This window comes from Vicugna pacos, chromosome 1 (genome assembly GCF_048564905.1).
Source record: "Vicugna pacos chromosome 1, VicPac4, whole genome shotgun sequence".
Lineage (NCBI taxonomy): Eukaryota > Metazoa > Chordata > Mammalia > Artiodactyla > Camelidae > Vicugna > Vicugna pacos.
In genome coordinates this window covers 45,678,627-45,696,514 of record NC_132987.1, presented here as the reverse complement: position 1 = coordinate 45,696,514, position 17,888 = coordinate 45,678,627, and the positions used below count along the sequence as shown (strand labels likewise).

The following is a 17,888-nucleotide window of genomic DNA, read 5'->3' as shown; positions in this document are numbered from 1 at the left end:
TCCAATTTCCATTTAGAAAGACAAGGAAAAAAGAGCTCCTCAGCCCAGTTACTTCCTTAACCATTTTTTTAATGTCTTATTTCAGAATTCATCTCCTAACCTCATCTGTCTGCTCCGAGGGTTCTCTGCCTTGTACCTGGGGAAAAGTCCCCAGGCCATCTTCTCATGCACTTTTGCCTAAGGTCAGACCCACAATGCCTTGACATTCTCTGCAATTTTACTTGCTCCAAATGTATTTGATTTTGTCCTTAGATTATAAGACCTCTCCAGCAGAGCTACTAGAAGTTTCAACTCCAAAATACCCTGTTACCTCAATATCTAAATTCATTTCCAGAGTGTCTCAACGATATAAGTGTTCCAACTTCTCACTAAGAGCTAGTGAGAGCCTTCCTCCTGGAACACTGAGGGGGTTAAACAAGAGCTCCTTGCATTTCTCTTAATTGAAAATATTATTAAACTTTTATTGGGTGGAAAAGAAGATTCATACACTGGTGAGCCCTCTTTGAGGTTTTAGAAAGATTTCAAGTCACTCACAGGCATGCTTTACAATGATGAATGCAGAGATATTTTTTCCACCACGGAAAGTAAACATACACACCAAACCAGTATAACAGGTTGGGGTAGACAGTACTGCCGCCCTTGGGCTGCAACTTAGAAGCACAGACACTAAGGCACCTTTCTGCTTAGATTTTTTTTTTCCTTATACTAGCCAAATAGAATAAGTATAACTGCTAATAAATGGCTGTATCATGAGATACATGAGATTTGTTGCATGTGCCTATGGAATTTCAAGCCAACTCCTGGTTGTGATGAAAATTAAGTAAATGTCTTAAAAGCCAAAGAAACTTTTATCCAGTCAAGAGAAAATCCAAGCCTAGACAGACGAGTCCTGTAATAGACTGAATACTGGACAATGCTTTCCAGGTCATAACTACAGAAACTAAAAGATGTGAATATGCAAAGCATTTATAAGCCTGATTTCCCTTTCTGAAATAGGAAAGTAAATACCCCTAGAAATTATGTGCCAGATTTCTCCATAAAATTACTGTCTTTAGGCAGCTGGGGTGGAGACCTAGTTTCTGGCAACTGCTTCTGAGAAACCAAAGACAATTTTCATTTCTTTAAAGGATCTCTGTTTGCGACTCTACAAAATAAAAATATAGGACTTAAGGCCTGCTAAGCTCCTCGCTACCTGAAAATGTTAATATTCTACAGATTTCTTTTTCCCTAGCTCTGACAGCCAAATTCTCCTTCTGTGGGTTTGAGAAGAGGTCTCCTCTCTGCTGACTGCTGTCTAGAATTGGCCATGCCTTCGAAAGGGTCTAGCCAACCCTTCTATACTTAGAAACATCTCTCCTGCTGAATTCTATTCTTTTGTATCCTTTAAAGTAAGGGATTTGTAGACCTAGAGAACCAAAAAGAACTGAGGTAGGAAGGAGGTTTATAATTAGAAGATGCTTGAAAATATCTGAGCAGCTGGTAAGTAGGCAGCCTGAGTGAAGAGGGTGTGTCAAGCAGCTGAGGGGAGACCCCACGCAAAGACACCTCCTCTCACGAGGCTGTGCCGGCACTGGGCTCAGAGATGCCTTTGATTCAAATAATTCTGAGGATAAATTAGCGTATCTTTTACAAAGAGACAGGTGGCCTTGCACATATTTTGACCAAGGAGGAAGGGGAGAGAAAGAAAAGCTCGTGGGCTTGAGTTCATGCAGTAGGAGGGACTCGGGGGATGAGGGACATAGCTGGATAGTGAGAAATTCTTTCTTTTTCAATAATTCTGACTAGGGTCTGCTCTGCCTGCTAATAAGAACCCTGGGAGAAGTAGAAAATGCATGTCCTTCCTGAGAGAATGGGAAGGGGCTCTTACATGCCCAAGGGTAGCTTACGGAGAAACCTTAGCTTAAGGCATTTTCTAGGTAACTGTCTGCCAGGAAGGGACTTGCCACCCTCCTGTCATCCCAGCCGTGGCCTTTCACTATTGTCACAGACTGACAATGTGCCACTCGGTGATACACGTGTTTGTAGATACTATGCAAGAAAATGCTGCTTCCTTTCCTCAGCAAATAACAACGCTTAGACGGCACTCACCCCTGTTCCTTATGTCACATTATTTATACATTTTATTTATATTTTCAACAGTTAGAAAAATTTTTCTGGTCTTCTCTCCTTCTCAAGGTAATTCTATTATATGAATCCCAAGAATATTATGAAACTTCGTGTATGAAGTTTTTACATGATTGTCTGTGGAGTTACTCTTGAGACTGAAAGGGAGAGTTTGCCTTTTACATTGGAAAAGATATTTGAGATCTGTTCACATTAAGCTGAAGATAACCTTGGAAAGATTTAACTTTCATTAGGAAAAAGATAGATTCCCAATACCACTGGAAACATTAAATGTTGGGAGCTTAGGGGTTTCACTAACCAGGGCACACTCAGCCAGCTCCCTGGGTAGAATAATGGGTCAGAGACCTGCAGGAAATAGTAATACAATGAACAATCTCTGGCAATGTCTATGGCTAGCCTCCAAGTTGTGACTAGAGATGGTCCAATGAATCTGGACAATTCAGATACCTGGGCTTAGAAAACTTATTCAAAGCACATGATGGAGTTCTAATGATAATCTGTTGTCACGTATTATCCTCATAGCCAACACACTGAAATCACCCATATGTTTAATGTACAAAACACATGAATATACTCATTCCTGTTAGAGGACACTCCCTTGCAAGCAGAGGTGACAATAATTAGTATTATTTAGAGAACTTCAGAATTTTTTTTATAAATGTTAAGTCAAAGGCAGAATTAAACAACATTTCAAAATGCCTTTTCCATTTACTTTGGTAATTTTTAAACTCAAGCACAGAGATAGGACAGACTATTGCCTAGAAAATAGAATTCTGTTAGAGCAATCCATAAATGAGGACTCCAAGATACATCATGATTCACTTTATAAGTTATTAAACTTATAAAATCTCATACCTTCAAAAAACAAATAAAGGAACAAATTATCCCCACAGTGTTATCCTTTATAATTAAACAAAAAATCCAGAAATGATTTCAAACCAACAGCTGAAGCACCTTTGTTTCTCATTAATGCTCACTGATTAATAGGTTCATTTAATAATCGTAAGGCAAATACATCTGGAATAGAAGCATTTTGACACTCCAAGAAGATAGATCTGAACTATTTGTAGACCTACCAAGGATGTATTTCAACTAAGATAAGATCAAAAGAGAACACATTCCTTACAGAAAAGTTTTCACAGAATGCACAAAGGAAAATACCCTGGAATAAACTCTTCTCACAAGTATTCCCCAACGACAGAAGGTTTATGGATAGAGGCACATTGTTTTCTAACTCAAACCATGAGATTCAAATTATTTACCATAGCTCTTATTTTAAATCGTATGCATGCTTTTCTGATATATGCACATTATTAATTCTGAAAATAGTTGGACAGATCAACAGACAGGAGGGAAGGAAAGTAACCCTTTCACAGTGGAACATATTATCTGAATCCTAAGTACAGAAAAGTGCAAGAAAAAAAGGAAAAAAATAAAACCCCAAACAACAGGAAATTGATATGCATTCTAGGACTCTAAAATAAGTAGCAAATATTATCCATAATCCTGACACTAAGAGAGGTGACAAGGGGAGAGAGAGGTGGCCTGGTTACTCCTCAATTTATCTCAATCCCTGAACACAGACACAGGTGATGTAGCATACAGCAGAGGATAGGTTATTCCGACGTATACATTTCATACAAACTCAGCATCATCTGAACAACTTGAACAACCCAGAGCCTTCCCATAAGCTTTTCCAAGGAAAAACATTATGGAGACAGTTAAGGTATATGTTATGTCATTCTGTCCATACAACATATAAATTATTTCCTAGAGTTGTGCTAAATGAGTCTTTTATCTTGTTTTACTTCAGTAGAATGCACTAAATAACTTTTAAAAATAATCTTCAAATTTAAAATGTTTTTAATAGCATTTTACATAGTATTTCAAAAAAAATTTTTTAGGAAACATACAGAAATAAAAATAAAAATTCTGGGATTCTTAAGCAATTGAAGTAGAGTAAGGATTAAAGAAAAATGAAGGGAAAGCACAGGTATTCTGGAAGACAACTGAACTCTAGAAAATGGGTGACATACTTTTACGACCAGACACGTCTAGGACCATCATGTTGTTCTCATATGTGTTACATTTCATAGGTAGTGTTACATGTTTGGTTATGCACACTTACTGGAAAATTGAATGGCTGGGGGATTTTCTTCCTGGTAGCGCTACAAGAACATAATTAAATTAAAATGTCATTATCAAGTAGATTTTGTTAAAAAAAATACTTTGATCAAAATGAGAACTTGTAAAAGTGATAATTCATAAGAGGGTAAACTACTAGAGATCATGGCAACAAATTAGCATTCAATCCACTTTCTACCTTTTTTTCAAAAGAAAGAAAGAAATTTCTTCACTCAAAAAAGTGGAACATGTAAGCGAACTTGTTATTTGTTTCTATGAACAAGCCTAATGATAGAAGCCTAGTCAGGCCAATGTCAACAAAGCCAGTCCTTTCAAAGGACAAAGGTATCTGATTAAGGGAGACCTGTAAAATCAGCTGCTCTCCCCAACCAATCAGCTGCCCTCTGAGACCCTGTTTTCTATCTTAAGAAAATGGTTATATGAATTACAAGGACATTTACCTGGGAGACCCAGAGATGGCAAAATTTGATTAAAAATAAAAATCTCACAGGCAGAGACAAAAATCAATATTCTGTCAAAGCTGGGAAAGATTTAACGTGAAAATGCACTGGAAGTTGGTCGTAGCAGTTCCCAGCACTGCACTGGGGAGTGATAAAACTTGCCCTCCTCCACCAAATTCGCGTTTCTGCATATGTTGAGCTGTTGAGCACAACAGAGAAAGGCAGCTTCCTCTGAAACAACAACACCTCTGCCTCTTTTCCCCACCGGCAAAGCACACCTTGAAACGCAGTGCACAGACACACACGCATACACACACTTTGTAATCGACACGGCTTGGCTTAAATGTCTGACTGCAAACATTTCAGAGGTTGTTGGCACTTACCTTGCAAAGCTGTGTTAGGTAAACTTGCTTCATTCTCTCCCATCTTATAATTTCTTTTTAAAGGGGGCCAAGCAGTTTCAAGTTGTGTCAGTTACCCTGCAAGTTCTGTGACCTTCTGACTTTCTACTGTAGCAACGTAACAGTACACTACCTGCTTTCTTCTGTGAATAATTACCATTCTGCTTCCTGAGTTACCTGGGCTTGCAGGACCTGTTTTACTGTGAAGTGAGATCACATCCTTTGATCCAATGGACTATTAGTGTGTGCTTCACAAAACGTGGCTTTGTTTCAGTTTTGGTGTTAACTTTTAATTCCCTACTTTCACTTCAGTCCAGAAACGTATCTACACTCCCCCACCCCCATCCCCTAAAGAGTGTTTGTACTACCAACACACCATAGTGCAGAACCAGAGTCTTGTTAGTGTTTCCAATCTGCTTCTCATATAGAAATAAATAAAAGTTAAAGTGAATTTTGAAAAATCCATTAAAAAATACAGGGAGATAAGGAACAGCATGTGAATCAGTTTTGTGCAACGGGGAAAGACAGCTTTGAGGTATGTCTAGTACTAGCTGAGTAACTACAAGTGAGGAGCATGACTTCTTTGAGACTCAGTTTCCTGAACTGTAAAATGGGAAAAATACCTATTTCAGAAGATTACTATAAAAACTGAAAGCAGTAATATACGACTGTGCTAAACGTCATGAATGGCGGATAATAAGCACAAGAGACATTGCCCCCTGTCCCCTCTCCCCTCCTTTTTTTCCTTTTCCTCCATCATCTTCTTCCTTCTCTCCCTCCTCCCTCCTCTTATCCTCCTTCTTGGGGGTGGAAAGAATGCAAAACTAGAGCACTGATGTCACAATGTTCTGACATCAGTTGTTACTAATTAACTGAGAGCACTTAAAGAAGTGATTGGATCCAGTCTTCCAGTGCCTTCCGTCCTCCTTGGTAAAAGAAGGACACTGATATTTGCATTGCCTTTTAAATAGAAACATAGTGAGTGTTGGGTTAAAGTGCTGTGACTCACACAAAAAATAATCCCTAGCAAAGATGGGCAACAAACTGGAGATTTATCTTTATTCATTTGCAAGAGAGGAAGTAGAGCACAAAAATAAGTCAATTTATTTAGACTTAATCTCCCAGAGGACATCTAGAATAAAAAATAATTTCTACTTCCTTCCTCTAGAATTCTTTAACTTTTAGTTTTGACCAGACTAATTTAAAAAAAATCCGAGGCTCAAACACCATGTTTGCTAGCTTATTGATGAAAAAATGATTATGTAAGTTATGCAAACAACTGAAGTGGCAAACAAGTAGAATAGCTATTCTGAAAAGTATTAGAAATAAACACAAATACGACACACACAAAAATCCTCATGGCATTTAATTTAGAGTTGTCTCTTTCATTCACCTCTCTGGGTCTCAGTTTTCTCATCTGTAAAATCAGCCGACCATTCACTATGTTAAAGGCCCATTTTATCATTATAATGTCATAAACTTCTGATTTAAAATCCAGGTTGTGGTTTGTTCCAGAATAGTGCAGTGCTTTTCCCAGGAAAATTGCATAATGTAACATATATACATGTTCACACTTTATCAAAAGTAACCTGAAATTGAATGCTTGCCAATAAAACACTATAATCATCACATTCTGACTTCCTCTTAAGAGCAGAAACACACATATCAATCCTGACTCATTATGCCAAACTTGTAAATGTATTTACACACCTGCCCCAGTCACCTAAAATTAGTCACTAACAGGTATAAATCACCAGTTATCTCCAAGCTGAATTATGGCATGTGGGAATTTATTATGAAAGTGGAATAGAGAAGTCCTCTATTTCTGAGCAGAGGAAAATCATAAAGATAAACAGAAACCTCAAAAAGTTTTTGTGATTGCACAGAAAGTAACATATATATACATTCATTTATACTGAAACAGTTTCAGTACTAATAAAGGGCCCTGTACACACACTCTCTCTCTTTCCCCACCTCTCTCTCTCCTTTGGGTCTTGTATGCCTGGAAAACTTCTGCCTTCATCACTTCCCCTTTGCTGGACTAAGTCATATGCAGGAATTCTTCAATCCAACCGTAGTTGGGGTCTCTTCTATGTGCTTCCAGATGCCCCTTGACAACTTGGACCTCCTCCTTTCACTACGGCTCTTATCACATTGTGCTGCATGTACTGCTGAATTATTTCTGTCCTTGCAAGGTGTTCTGTCAGAGACTCCTTATGTGTCCATCACTACATCCCTAGCACCTAGCACAGGTTCTACCCTGTACTATGCCTTCAACAAATATTGTAAAGATGAATAAATTACCACCATCAGAAAGGGTGAATTAAAGGATCTCAAAGAAAAGGACATGGATTACCAAAGAAGATGATGAAAGACATTCAAGGAGGAAAAAATGGCAAATTAAAGTTCAAACATGAAGAGAGGTGGGAAGGGTAAACAGGTAGGTTGATCTGAAAGAGCAAATAAGAGCTAGAAGGATAAAAGAGAAGAGCACACTTATGAGAATTTCCAAAAAAAAAAAAATCAAAGATAAAAGAAGTGAAAGAGAAAAAAGTGAATGCAATAGTTTAAAATACACACTCACACGCACCAAAAACAAACGGCATCTTTTGTAAATAAGTTCATCTGTGTCATCTTTTTAGATTGCATATAAAGCAGACTCACAGACACAGAAAACAAACTTACGGTTACCAAGGAGAAAGGCTGTAGGGAGGGATAAATTGGGAGTTTGAGAGATGCAGATACAAACTACTATATGTAAAATAGATAAAAGGTCTTACTGTATAGCACAAGTAACTATATTCAATATTGTGTAATAACCTATAGGGAAAAAGTATGTGAAAAGGAATACAAATCATGTATAACTGGATCACTATGCTGCACACTAAAAACTAGTGCAACATTGTAAATTGACTATAAAAACATCATGGGTGGTATTAGAATAGTTTCACTGAATGGTGAAAAGAACACTAATATAATTATTAAAATTATCAAGACTTTCAGAATATTGGAAAGGAAGACTATGAGAGTGAGTATGTCCTCTATATGCATTCTGACAGTTTGCTGTAGAGCACATTTTTTAGACAACTTAGACGACAAGAAGAAACAATACTTCCAACCACATCACCTATTTGTGTTTCCAACAGTGTATTTCTAAATTACTCCAGGGAGAGAGTGGGCAAAGGAGGATATTATTCTTTATCACTAATTTTGAGGATTCTATCAAGAACTATACATAAGAAAAAAAAAACAATGTTGCAGTTTAAATTCATTGTGGGTAGCTAGTTATTGAAGTCATTATTTAGTTCTGATTTTCACGGGAAGATATTTGCGAAAATTTGAAAAAATTTATGAAGTAGTTATTCAAAGCTATGAATGTTGGCATTGTATGATATGGAATTGTGTGCGGGTAGGTAAAATGTCACAATACATAAAATAATTACATATACTTGGTACTTATTTTCTCAATAAAAAGTATAACACAAGCAGGACAAACACATTGGTCAAACGCATAGATATCCACGGAGAGAAAAGGCTAGAGAGAAAAGGATTAGAACTCTCAAAACTGTAATCCTGCAAACCATTATTGGAAGGAAATTCCAATCTCAGCAACCAGGATGGATCTTCACGATTACAGTTCCAAGAATTAGGTAGATATGCTCGCAGGGTACAAGAATATGCTACCCCCAAATATGCCTCTTTGGCATATGGATAGTTTTGAGCTAAAAAGAAGGAACAGACACAGGAAAAGCTCTTTAACCTCCCCTGTCTAAACATAAAAGTATACATTCATCCTTTTGTAAAGGAAATTTACATTTATATAGAAAATTTCCATTGTAAAAGTCTCCTTATCAAGAGAAGAACTATTCCTGAAGGCAACTCTTATCACCTGAGAAACGTGTCTGCATAAAATACAGCCCTTATTTATCACACATTGTTGGTTGATTGTAGCCAAGAATTCCTAGTGTGATTCTAATCCTTACAGCTGCTAAATACTGAGTCCTAGGGAAACAAGATAGCTAGGTAAGCAAAGAAAGGCAGGGGTGAGGGTTGGGGGTTGGGTAGAGTACATACTATACAGCAACAGTGGATAGAGATAAATTAAGCAAGATTTCACCATGCTTGGAAATGCTGGTCCAACATGTTTTACCTCCTCTCTTCTGGGTCTGGATACTACCATCCACCCGTTTGCCCTAGACAGAAACTTAGGAGTTATCCTTGCCTCTAACCTCCCACATTCTCCAAACAGTCACAAAGTCCTATAAATGTCATTGAAATCTAACTCCCTAACTCTCCATTTCCTTTAGGTGAGGCCATTATCATGTCTTGCCAAGACAGTAACTCCCTACAACTAAATTCTTCCTTTCCTCTGATCATCCTTTCTGCATCTGCCAGAGTGATCTTCATAAAACACAGTCATCCTCTTTCCCTGTTCACTCTCCCATAGTTCCATCAGTAATGTTGCTATTTTATCACCACAAACTCATCCTTCTGATTCCTAACCCTCCATATAACATCCAGTTCATTTACCTCAGGCTTCTCCAAACACACTTGACACTATGGTTCTAAATAGCTGAATACATAATATGCACATATTTACTATTCTATATACATGTGAATATAAAATAAAAATTCGATCAAGAAAATTGTGCTTTGTGTGAGGACTGACCGGTGGGCAAAAGTCTCCTTTCAATACTACTATTACTAAATGTTTAATTCTCTTTTTTTCCATAAATTTGCATACAACATCTTAAGAGAATTAATTCTGATGGAGAACAAAGGACATAGTAAGAAGCACCCATTAACAAGGAAACAATATAAGTAGTAATTAATGGCAAGGAGACTATTGTCATTTTAATGATTTTTCCACCACAGTTTCAATAAACAAAGAAGCCAATGAACTATCTGTATTATATACTCACACACACACACACACACACACACACACACACACACCAGAGTTGCTTAACAATAACGGATTTTTTGTAGGTTATTTCACATAATTAAGATAAACTATGATGCATATAAAAATAATAGAATATGAAGGTGCCAAGTTGAAAGTCAGGTAGGAGTGATACTACAAAGCATTCTAATTTGCTGCTAGGAACAACACTATTCCAGACTGTCAACAAGCTGTGTAACGAAATACTAAATACAAGCTTGTAATCATAGTGTATAATGATTTATGCACTTTTTAAGAGGATCCCATGAAATCTTGGCTTAAATGCCAGAAAGTTTTAAAGTGATATTCTCTTGTTAGCAATCTCAGCCTCATCCATGTGAGTCTACTGATAGTGGTGATAATCATCTAAGACACATCTGAAAAAGGGAAAATAGTTAAGAAAAGTGTAATTGTATATTTAATACGATTATCGTGGAACTATAAAATGAAGGGCGCGCACACACACACACACACACTTGACTAATCTATGTGTAACAATCAATTATTCAACAAACTGGCAAAACTCCCTCAAGAGGAACCCAAAGAAAAGCATTAAGGGAAAGGACTATGCTAACTTGATTTAGCACAGAATGGTGAACTTAACAAATTGAGAACTTTAGGACATGTTAAAAATCTACAATAAAGCTGGAAATAAATATCTACAGCTGAAACCCAAGAACACTAAGGTTTAACAGAAACACCCAGGTGACAGCATGATTTAATCTCTGTCATCTTTTAAAAATGCAATGAAAATGCTTAAATGGTATTACTATCTTGGAGACAAATGAACTTCCTCAAAACACCTTGAAATGACCAATCCTGAAAACAGAAGTTTCATCTCCATGACAAAAAATGACCTGAACAGCTCTAATAATATTTAAAAGTACAGCATTTTCATGCTGAGAGGTAAAATATCTTCCAGGGTTCAGCCTCGTCACTGTAGCCTCAAAAAAAAAAAAAAAAAAAGATGACAATTAATGCCAACTGAGCTGCAGAAATTTGGCAAATACTAACTAAATGAAAACAACATTTAATAGCTGTTCAGGGGTAACAGCTTTCTCTTCCAAGATGAAATTGAGGTAAAAGGTGAGGTTTCTCAGTCTTAAAATATTAATCATAGATGAATGTCCAAAATGAACACAGGAACTACGCCAATCCCTTATGAAAATACAAGTGCTGTGGTTTCAATTTACAAAGTGCTAACAAAATTAGTAGTCAACAATAACACATGAATTACAGGGAATCAAAGGAAAAAAAGAGTATCATTTTGTTACAGCATTTTCATTTTCTTTTTCTTTCTCTTCTCATCTTTTTTCCTTTTTCTTCTTTTTTTTTTTTTTGAATAAAGTCAAAGTGGCATACCAGGCATTCTTAGAAAAATGATTCCAGGAAAACTACTTTTGTTCAATATCATAATGGGCCCCTACTTTCTACAGAGAATGCTTTCTTTCAGAAAGCTCCTCGTCCCCTTTCCTGCTGACTACCTGCCAGCCAGCATTGTTACAGAAAAGGAGATGAAGGAGTTTCCAACCTTCCCCGAGTGGGCAGCTAGTACTTAAAATAGACTTTCTCTCAAGTGAATGGCTGCTGTCTTTCCTATGGTGACCAGGTTTACAAAATGAGAAGAAGAAGAAAAAAAAAAAAGTCAGAGAACAAATGAGGCGAGATAAACATAGATTCTTTGGACAGATTTTTTTTTTTTTTTTGGACAGGATAATAGGCTGAATAGGAAGAAATCTATGAGGGAAAAAATAAATCTCAGGATGATGCTGGAAAATGTGGTATCTGATCACCTTGGGCAATGAGGGACTCGCAACATGTGAGCAATTTTAAGAATGAATCAACATAAAAATAGAGATAGACATACCATTGCTAGAGTTAGCTTGACATACTTATTTCATCATGCCCCTCACACCTCTTCTAAAACCTTTAGTTTTCCTTTATCCTAACATAGCACTTAATTTTTGTTTTCTTAGTATTTTTAAACATATGCAGGGCAAACATGGCCTTGTCTTTCAAATCTCAAGGCACACATCTATAGCATTTCTTACTTGCTGTTTTTAGACTTGCCAGATTTATAAGCATTTCATAAATACTTAATGATTGGCTAATTGAAAATATAACACAATTATATTTCATCTTTCTCCAAAAACTTTAAAGTAAAATTAATAAAGAGCATAAGGGAGATTATTAACTCATACTGTTTCTAATATTCCTGCTTCCTTCTGTTAGAGCAGGCAGACAGCCAGATGTGAGCTAGAAAAGGGGGCATGGGCCAAATGGCAGCAAACCATATGTCTTGTGAACAAGGCAGGTCCTTGGACAGACAGAGGAAAGCAGGAACCTCCAGACTGATAAAGAAATCACATATTTGGGGGAGACAAGTGTCCTGGAGGCAGACAAAGAAAGGTGAGGAAAGATAGGCATCTCCTGTGTCCAAATGTAACCTTTTGCTCATTATGCCCTCATTACAATACAATTGGCCTCACAGAAAAGAACTACCCATCACGCACAGAGGCCATGACACTTCCAGTAAAGACTAAATAAGGACAAAAATCCCTCCTTCCCTCGGGAAGGTGGGGCTGGTATAAAAATCAAGGAATATGACCCACAGCCACTCCCTCCTCAATGAATATTCTGCCCATTCATTTTTACACCCCATGTAACCAGCCTGCCAAAGAAACTCGGGCCAGCCGCTCACCTGAGTCTGCTCGCTCTCCCCTTGACAGTGTACTACTACTTAATAAATCCTCACTTTACTTTCCTGACCTGTGTCTTACCTCTGAATTCTTTCTATAATGAGACAAAAACCCACTCTCTAGTAGCACTTCTGAAGAGACCAGAATATGCCACCCTAAAATGTACCACTTTGTCATAAGGATTATTTTGAGCTGAAGGCAATCAGCTCTCTGCCTTCCCCCTTTCCTGCTTAAAAGCAGGACGTAAGTGTCCATTTGTAATGGCGTCTCCCTCTTCCTTACCAGGAAGAGAACTACTCTGGAGACAACTTATAGCACCAAAACAGACTCTTACCTGCATGAAAAACTTACATAACCATTATTTTACAATTCCTCCCTCATCTTACAGCCTGTAACTTACCTCCCTCCCCTACAAGTTTCGAATCCCTTTTCCTTTGTCTAGCCTAAGATCATATATAAGCCTCAAATTCTGACTCATGGAATCACATTTCTTTGTGAGTTCTCTGTACACAGGTATGAACTTATGTATGTAATTAAATCTCCCCCCCCCTTTTTGTTATTTTGTCACTGAACCTAGAAGAGTAAAGGAAAAAAAATTTCTTTTTCTTCCTCCCCTACACCTCTTTCATAAAGTGTCCTATATATTACCTGCTTTCCAGTTTGTGAGAGCTATTAATTTCTTTAATTCTCCTAAAATCTAAGAAACTTATTATTTACTTCAGATTGATAACAAATAAAAAATAATAATATTTTAAAATTCACAATGGTTGTAAGAAATGAACTTGAGATTGAATTGCCCCTTATTAGCACCTAATGAAATAAAAGTTAAATAGTGGAAACAAAAATGAAAGTGTAAAATACATCAAAAACTTGGAAGACAATTTGATTTATTGAAGTTGAATTTAAAGAGAATGGTCTACTTTCTAATTTAAGGGTTATTTTATGACATAACAAATTCTGGACTTACCTGTCCTCAGACACTTTTGTTCATCTGGAAACTTGTTTTCAAAAAATAGCATCTGAATGATTTTAGGGAAGTCATTCTCTTTCCAATAGGTTTGATTCTCTCTGTACAGTTCTGTTTGCTTTATGTTGCTTGCTTATCCTCTGAAGCATTTGCCCATGTGACAAATGACTTTTTAATAACCAAGTCATTTGAGTTTTCTTCCCATTTTCAGTATGTAAATATTACAATGTAAATATATAAAAGTATATAAACATGACAGCTCATTCTTACTACCAAATTAGCATATTAGACCTGCTTTATTTGAGTTTCAAATTATTAATGCACTAAAGATGACTCCATTAAGTAGCCAACTTCAACAGTAAATTCAGAAATCTTTGGATAGAAAGAGAAACTTGCCTCGGGCAACGTAAGGAATTTTTTTTTTTAATTGTTTACCATACTCTCTTTCACTGTTGATGACAATAAAAATTGGTGCAATCTTGTGACTCTGTTGAGGTAAAATTTACATGCAATGAAGTGCATCCCATTTAAGTGCATTGTTAGATGATAAATGTATTAAAGGATACCAGTACATGCCACCCCAAAATATGCCTCTTTAGCCTATGGATTATTTTTAGCTAAAGGCCATTAGGAAGCAGAAGACACAGGAAAATCTCTAAAAACAGGGCACAAGTTTTCCTTTTGCAAATAAAAATTACATTTATAAAGAAATAAAGAAAGTTTCCATTTGCAAAAGGAGGGGGCTCTTCCCTAGAGGAAGAGGAGAGCTCATACCAACCCTTAGTAATGGAGAAGGCAGGGATTTAAATCTGCACAACAAATACTATAAGACAACCCTTATTTAACATATTTCTCCTTGTCACCTCCCCATAACCTCCTTCCCCGAATCAGAAGCGCAGACCTCTTTTTTGTGTGTGTTCTAACCACCCCTTTGACTTACTCATCACTGGGTAATTTCATGTATATTTGTGTGATGTGCTTGTTAATAAATTTTTGTTTTTCTCTTGTTAACCTGTCTTTTGCCAATCAAATTTAAAGGGCCCCAGAGGACTTAATAAAAGTAGAGTAAAAATATTTTTTCCTCCCCAACCAAATTCATCCTTGCAACTACCACAACATTTAAGATACAGAATATTTCCATCATCCTAAGTAGTCCCTTTGCACCCTTTTACCCTTAATATCTGCCCCCATCCCACCTCTGGCCCCAGTCAATAGGTATTAAGTTTTGGCAAATATTTTCCCCTTATCTATTGAGATGATTGAATGGTTTTTATTATTTATTCTCTAAATATATAAATTACACTAATTTTCAAATGTTAAACTTATATTTGTGGGATAAACCCTGCTTGTCAGGATGTATCATCCTTTTTATGTATTATTAGACACAATTTGATTTTTCACTAAGGATATTTGTGTCTGCATTTACAGTTTTCTCTTCTGGTAAATCATCTTATTTGCCTCGTTTTAGTATTAATGTAACCAAGCAGGACCTTATGGGGACTTCAGGGACAGAGCCCTCCCCCATATCCTCTGCTTTAGCTCCTCTCTGAAGTACCTAGATAAAAGTGCCTGATGCACATTTCCTGAGTTGCTTTAAAGATGATAAAACTCCCACGAAATGGAAGAGGCAAACTACTGGTTGACCATGAGTACATAGCCCCCAGGCCCACTGGCACCTAAGGATTGATAATGTTAACCCCTGTGACACTGCCCTGTTACTTTGCCATCAACTGGTCAGAGAATTGTGCACCAGCTGATCGCACACCCTGTGACCCCCCTCCCTCACCTGGCCTTTAAAAATGTCTTCCTAAAACCCATCGCGGAGTTCGGGTCTTTTGAGCACTAGCTGCCCTGGACTCCTTGCTTGGTGCCCTGCAATAAACACTGCACTTCCCTTCACCACAGCCTGGGATCGGTAGACTGGTTTTACTACACAAAGGCAAAAGGATCCAAGTTTGGTTCAGTAACGTGGTAATAATGCCTCGTAATATTGGTGGGCATGCTTTCCCTCTTTCTTTACTTTTTGAGAGATTTGGTTAGGACTAGTATTATTTCTTTTCAAATGTTCGTTAAGATGTGCCAGTGAAGCAGTCTGGGCCTGGCGTTTCCTTAGTGGAAAGGTTTTAAACAATAAATTCATTTTTATCAACTATAATAGGGCTATTAAGATTTTCCTTTTCTCCTTGAGTCATTTTTGATAATATGTGTCTTGTAGATAATTTGTTCATTTTATCTACGCTCTTTAATTAATTGACATAAAGTTGTTCATAATGTTCACTTATCTTTTAAATGGCTATAGGATCTGTGCTGATATTCCCTCTTTTTTTCTGATGTTAGCAATTTGTACCTTCCTTTCTCTGTTGATCAGACTAGCTAGAACTTTATTAATCTTTTTTTAATAGCTGTTTTTACATTGCTTTTCCCTATTGTTTGACAGTTTACTAGTCTACTGAATTTTTAAATATTTTTAATTGAAGTACAGTTGGTTTAATTAACTTCCGGTATACAGATTAATGTTTCAGTTATACACATATATTCCTTTTCATCTTCTCTTTTTTATAGGTTATTACAAGATATTGAATATAGTTCCCTGTGCTATACTGTAGAACCTTGTTGTTTATCTATTTTATATAAAGTAGTTAGTACCTGCAAATCCTGAACTCCCAATTTATCCCTCCACTTGAATTCTATTCATATCTGTATTATCTGTGTCCTTGTACTTACTTTGGATTTGCTCTTTTTTTAGCTTATTAAGTTAGAAGTCTATAATACTGATTTTAGCTGCTTTTATTTCCTAATAAAGGATTAAAGCCATAAATTTGGTTCTAACCTTTGATTTACCTGCATCCTACAAATTATGACAAGTTGTGTGTTCAATATAGTTTAGTTTAAGATTTTTCTAATTTCTCTTGTAGTTTATTCTTTGACCCAGGCTTATTTAGAAATATACTAAGTTCCAAAAACTTAAAGAAAAAAGATATTTTTTTCTACTGAAATTCCTATTGAATTTCCAGACTGATATATTTGTTTTTCTTTCAGCATCTTAAATGTTTTTCCCTTGCTATCTGGCTAAGATAGTTTTGACAAGAAGTCTATGTTTTTTCTTATCCTTTCTCTTCTGTAGGCCATGCATCTTTTGTGCCTTGCCATTTTAATTTATTTTCTTTGTTACTCAATTTTGTTTGATTTGATTTTTATGTGATTTCATGTGGTTTTCTTTGTGTTTACCTTGCATGGAGTTTGTTGAGTTTCTTTGGCTTGTCAACTTATAATATTCACCAAATCCTAAAAAAAATTCTGCCATTAATTGCTATCTTCAAGTATTTGTCTCTCTTTCCTTCATTTTTCTTTCCTCTGATACTCTATTATACATATATTATAAATAAACACATAAATTAGATATAGATACAGATATGCAGGTACAGATATAGATATTCAGCAGGTCGTTGAAGCTCTGTTAATTTTTTTCAGTCCTTTTTCTTTTATTTTTAAACAGTTTCTCTTGCTATAACTTTCAGTTGACTAATGGCTTCTTCTGCCGTGTCTATTCCACCATAAACCCCCATACCGTGGTATTTTCATTTACATTATTTTACTTTTTATTTCTAAAATTTCTATTTGAAACTTCTAATATTTTTAACATTAGCATTCTTACATTTTTATATCTTCCATTTTTTCCTGGTTCATGTTTGTTTTCACATTGTTGTGCATATTTATAACAGTAACTTTAAAGTCATCTGCTAATTTCATCATTCTGGGTCTATTTCTATTAATTTTCTCTTGATTATGAGTCTCAATTTTCTGCTTCTTTTCATGTATAGTAACTTTTGATTGGATGCAGAACATTCTGACTCTGCGACCTGTACACTTTTGAGTAATGAATTTTATTGTATTCCTTTAAAGAGGTTGAACTTTGGGTGTGCTTTTGAGTTATTTGTAGATCAGCCTGATCATTATAAGAACGCTTTTAAGTTTTTTTAAATTTGTTTTGTTTTGTTTTTGTTTTTTAGGGCAGCCCTAAAGAAGCCTTTAGTCTAGAACTGCTTTAGCACACCAGTAAAGTGTGTGACACTTTTGGAGCTCAACCAGATGCCCCGTGCAGTCAACAGGTCTCTCCACTCTTACTGGTGGGAACATGAGTGATTCCCAGCCCTGTGTGAACTCTAGAAA

The 17,888-nt window shown here is 36.4% G+C and overlaps 1 protein-coding gene across 5 annotated transcripts in view; it reads right to left on the bottom strand.

Moving 5' to 3' along the window:
* NAALADL2 (N-acetylated alpha-linked acidic dipeptidase like 2) overlaps positions 1–17,888 on the bottom strand; it is a 1,170,852-nt gene that overhangs the window by 824,765 nt on the left and 328,199 nt on the right. Inside the window, exon 1 of one of the 5 annotated variants that reach the window (XM_031681582.2) lies at positions 5,093–5,263. The exons of 3 other annotated variants lie outside the window; for them this stretch is intronic. In XM_031681582.2, coding sequence (XP_031537442.1) covers positions 5,093–5,135 — 43 coding nt within the window. In that variant the 5' untranslated portion in view covers positions 5,136–5,263. Of the gene's footprint in view, positions 1–5,092; positions 5,264–17,888 lie in introns of those variants that run through there. One more of the 5 variants, XM_072961129.1, reaches the window with a different exon arrangement.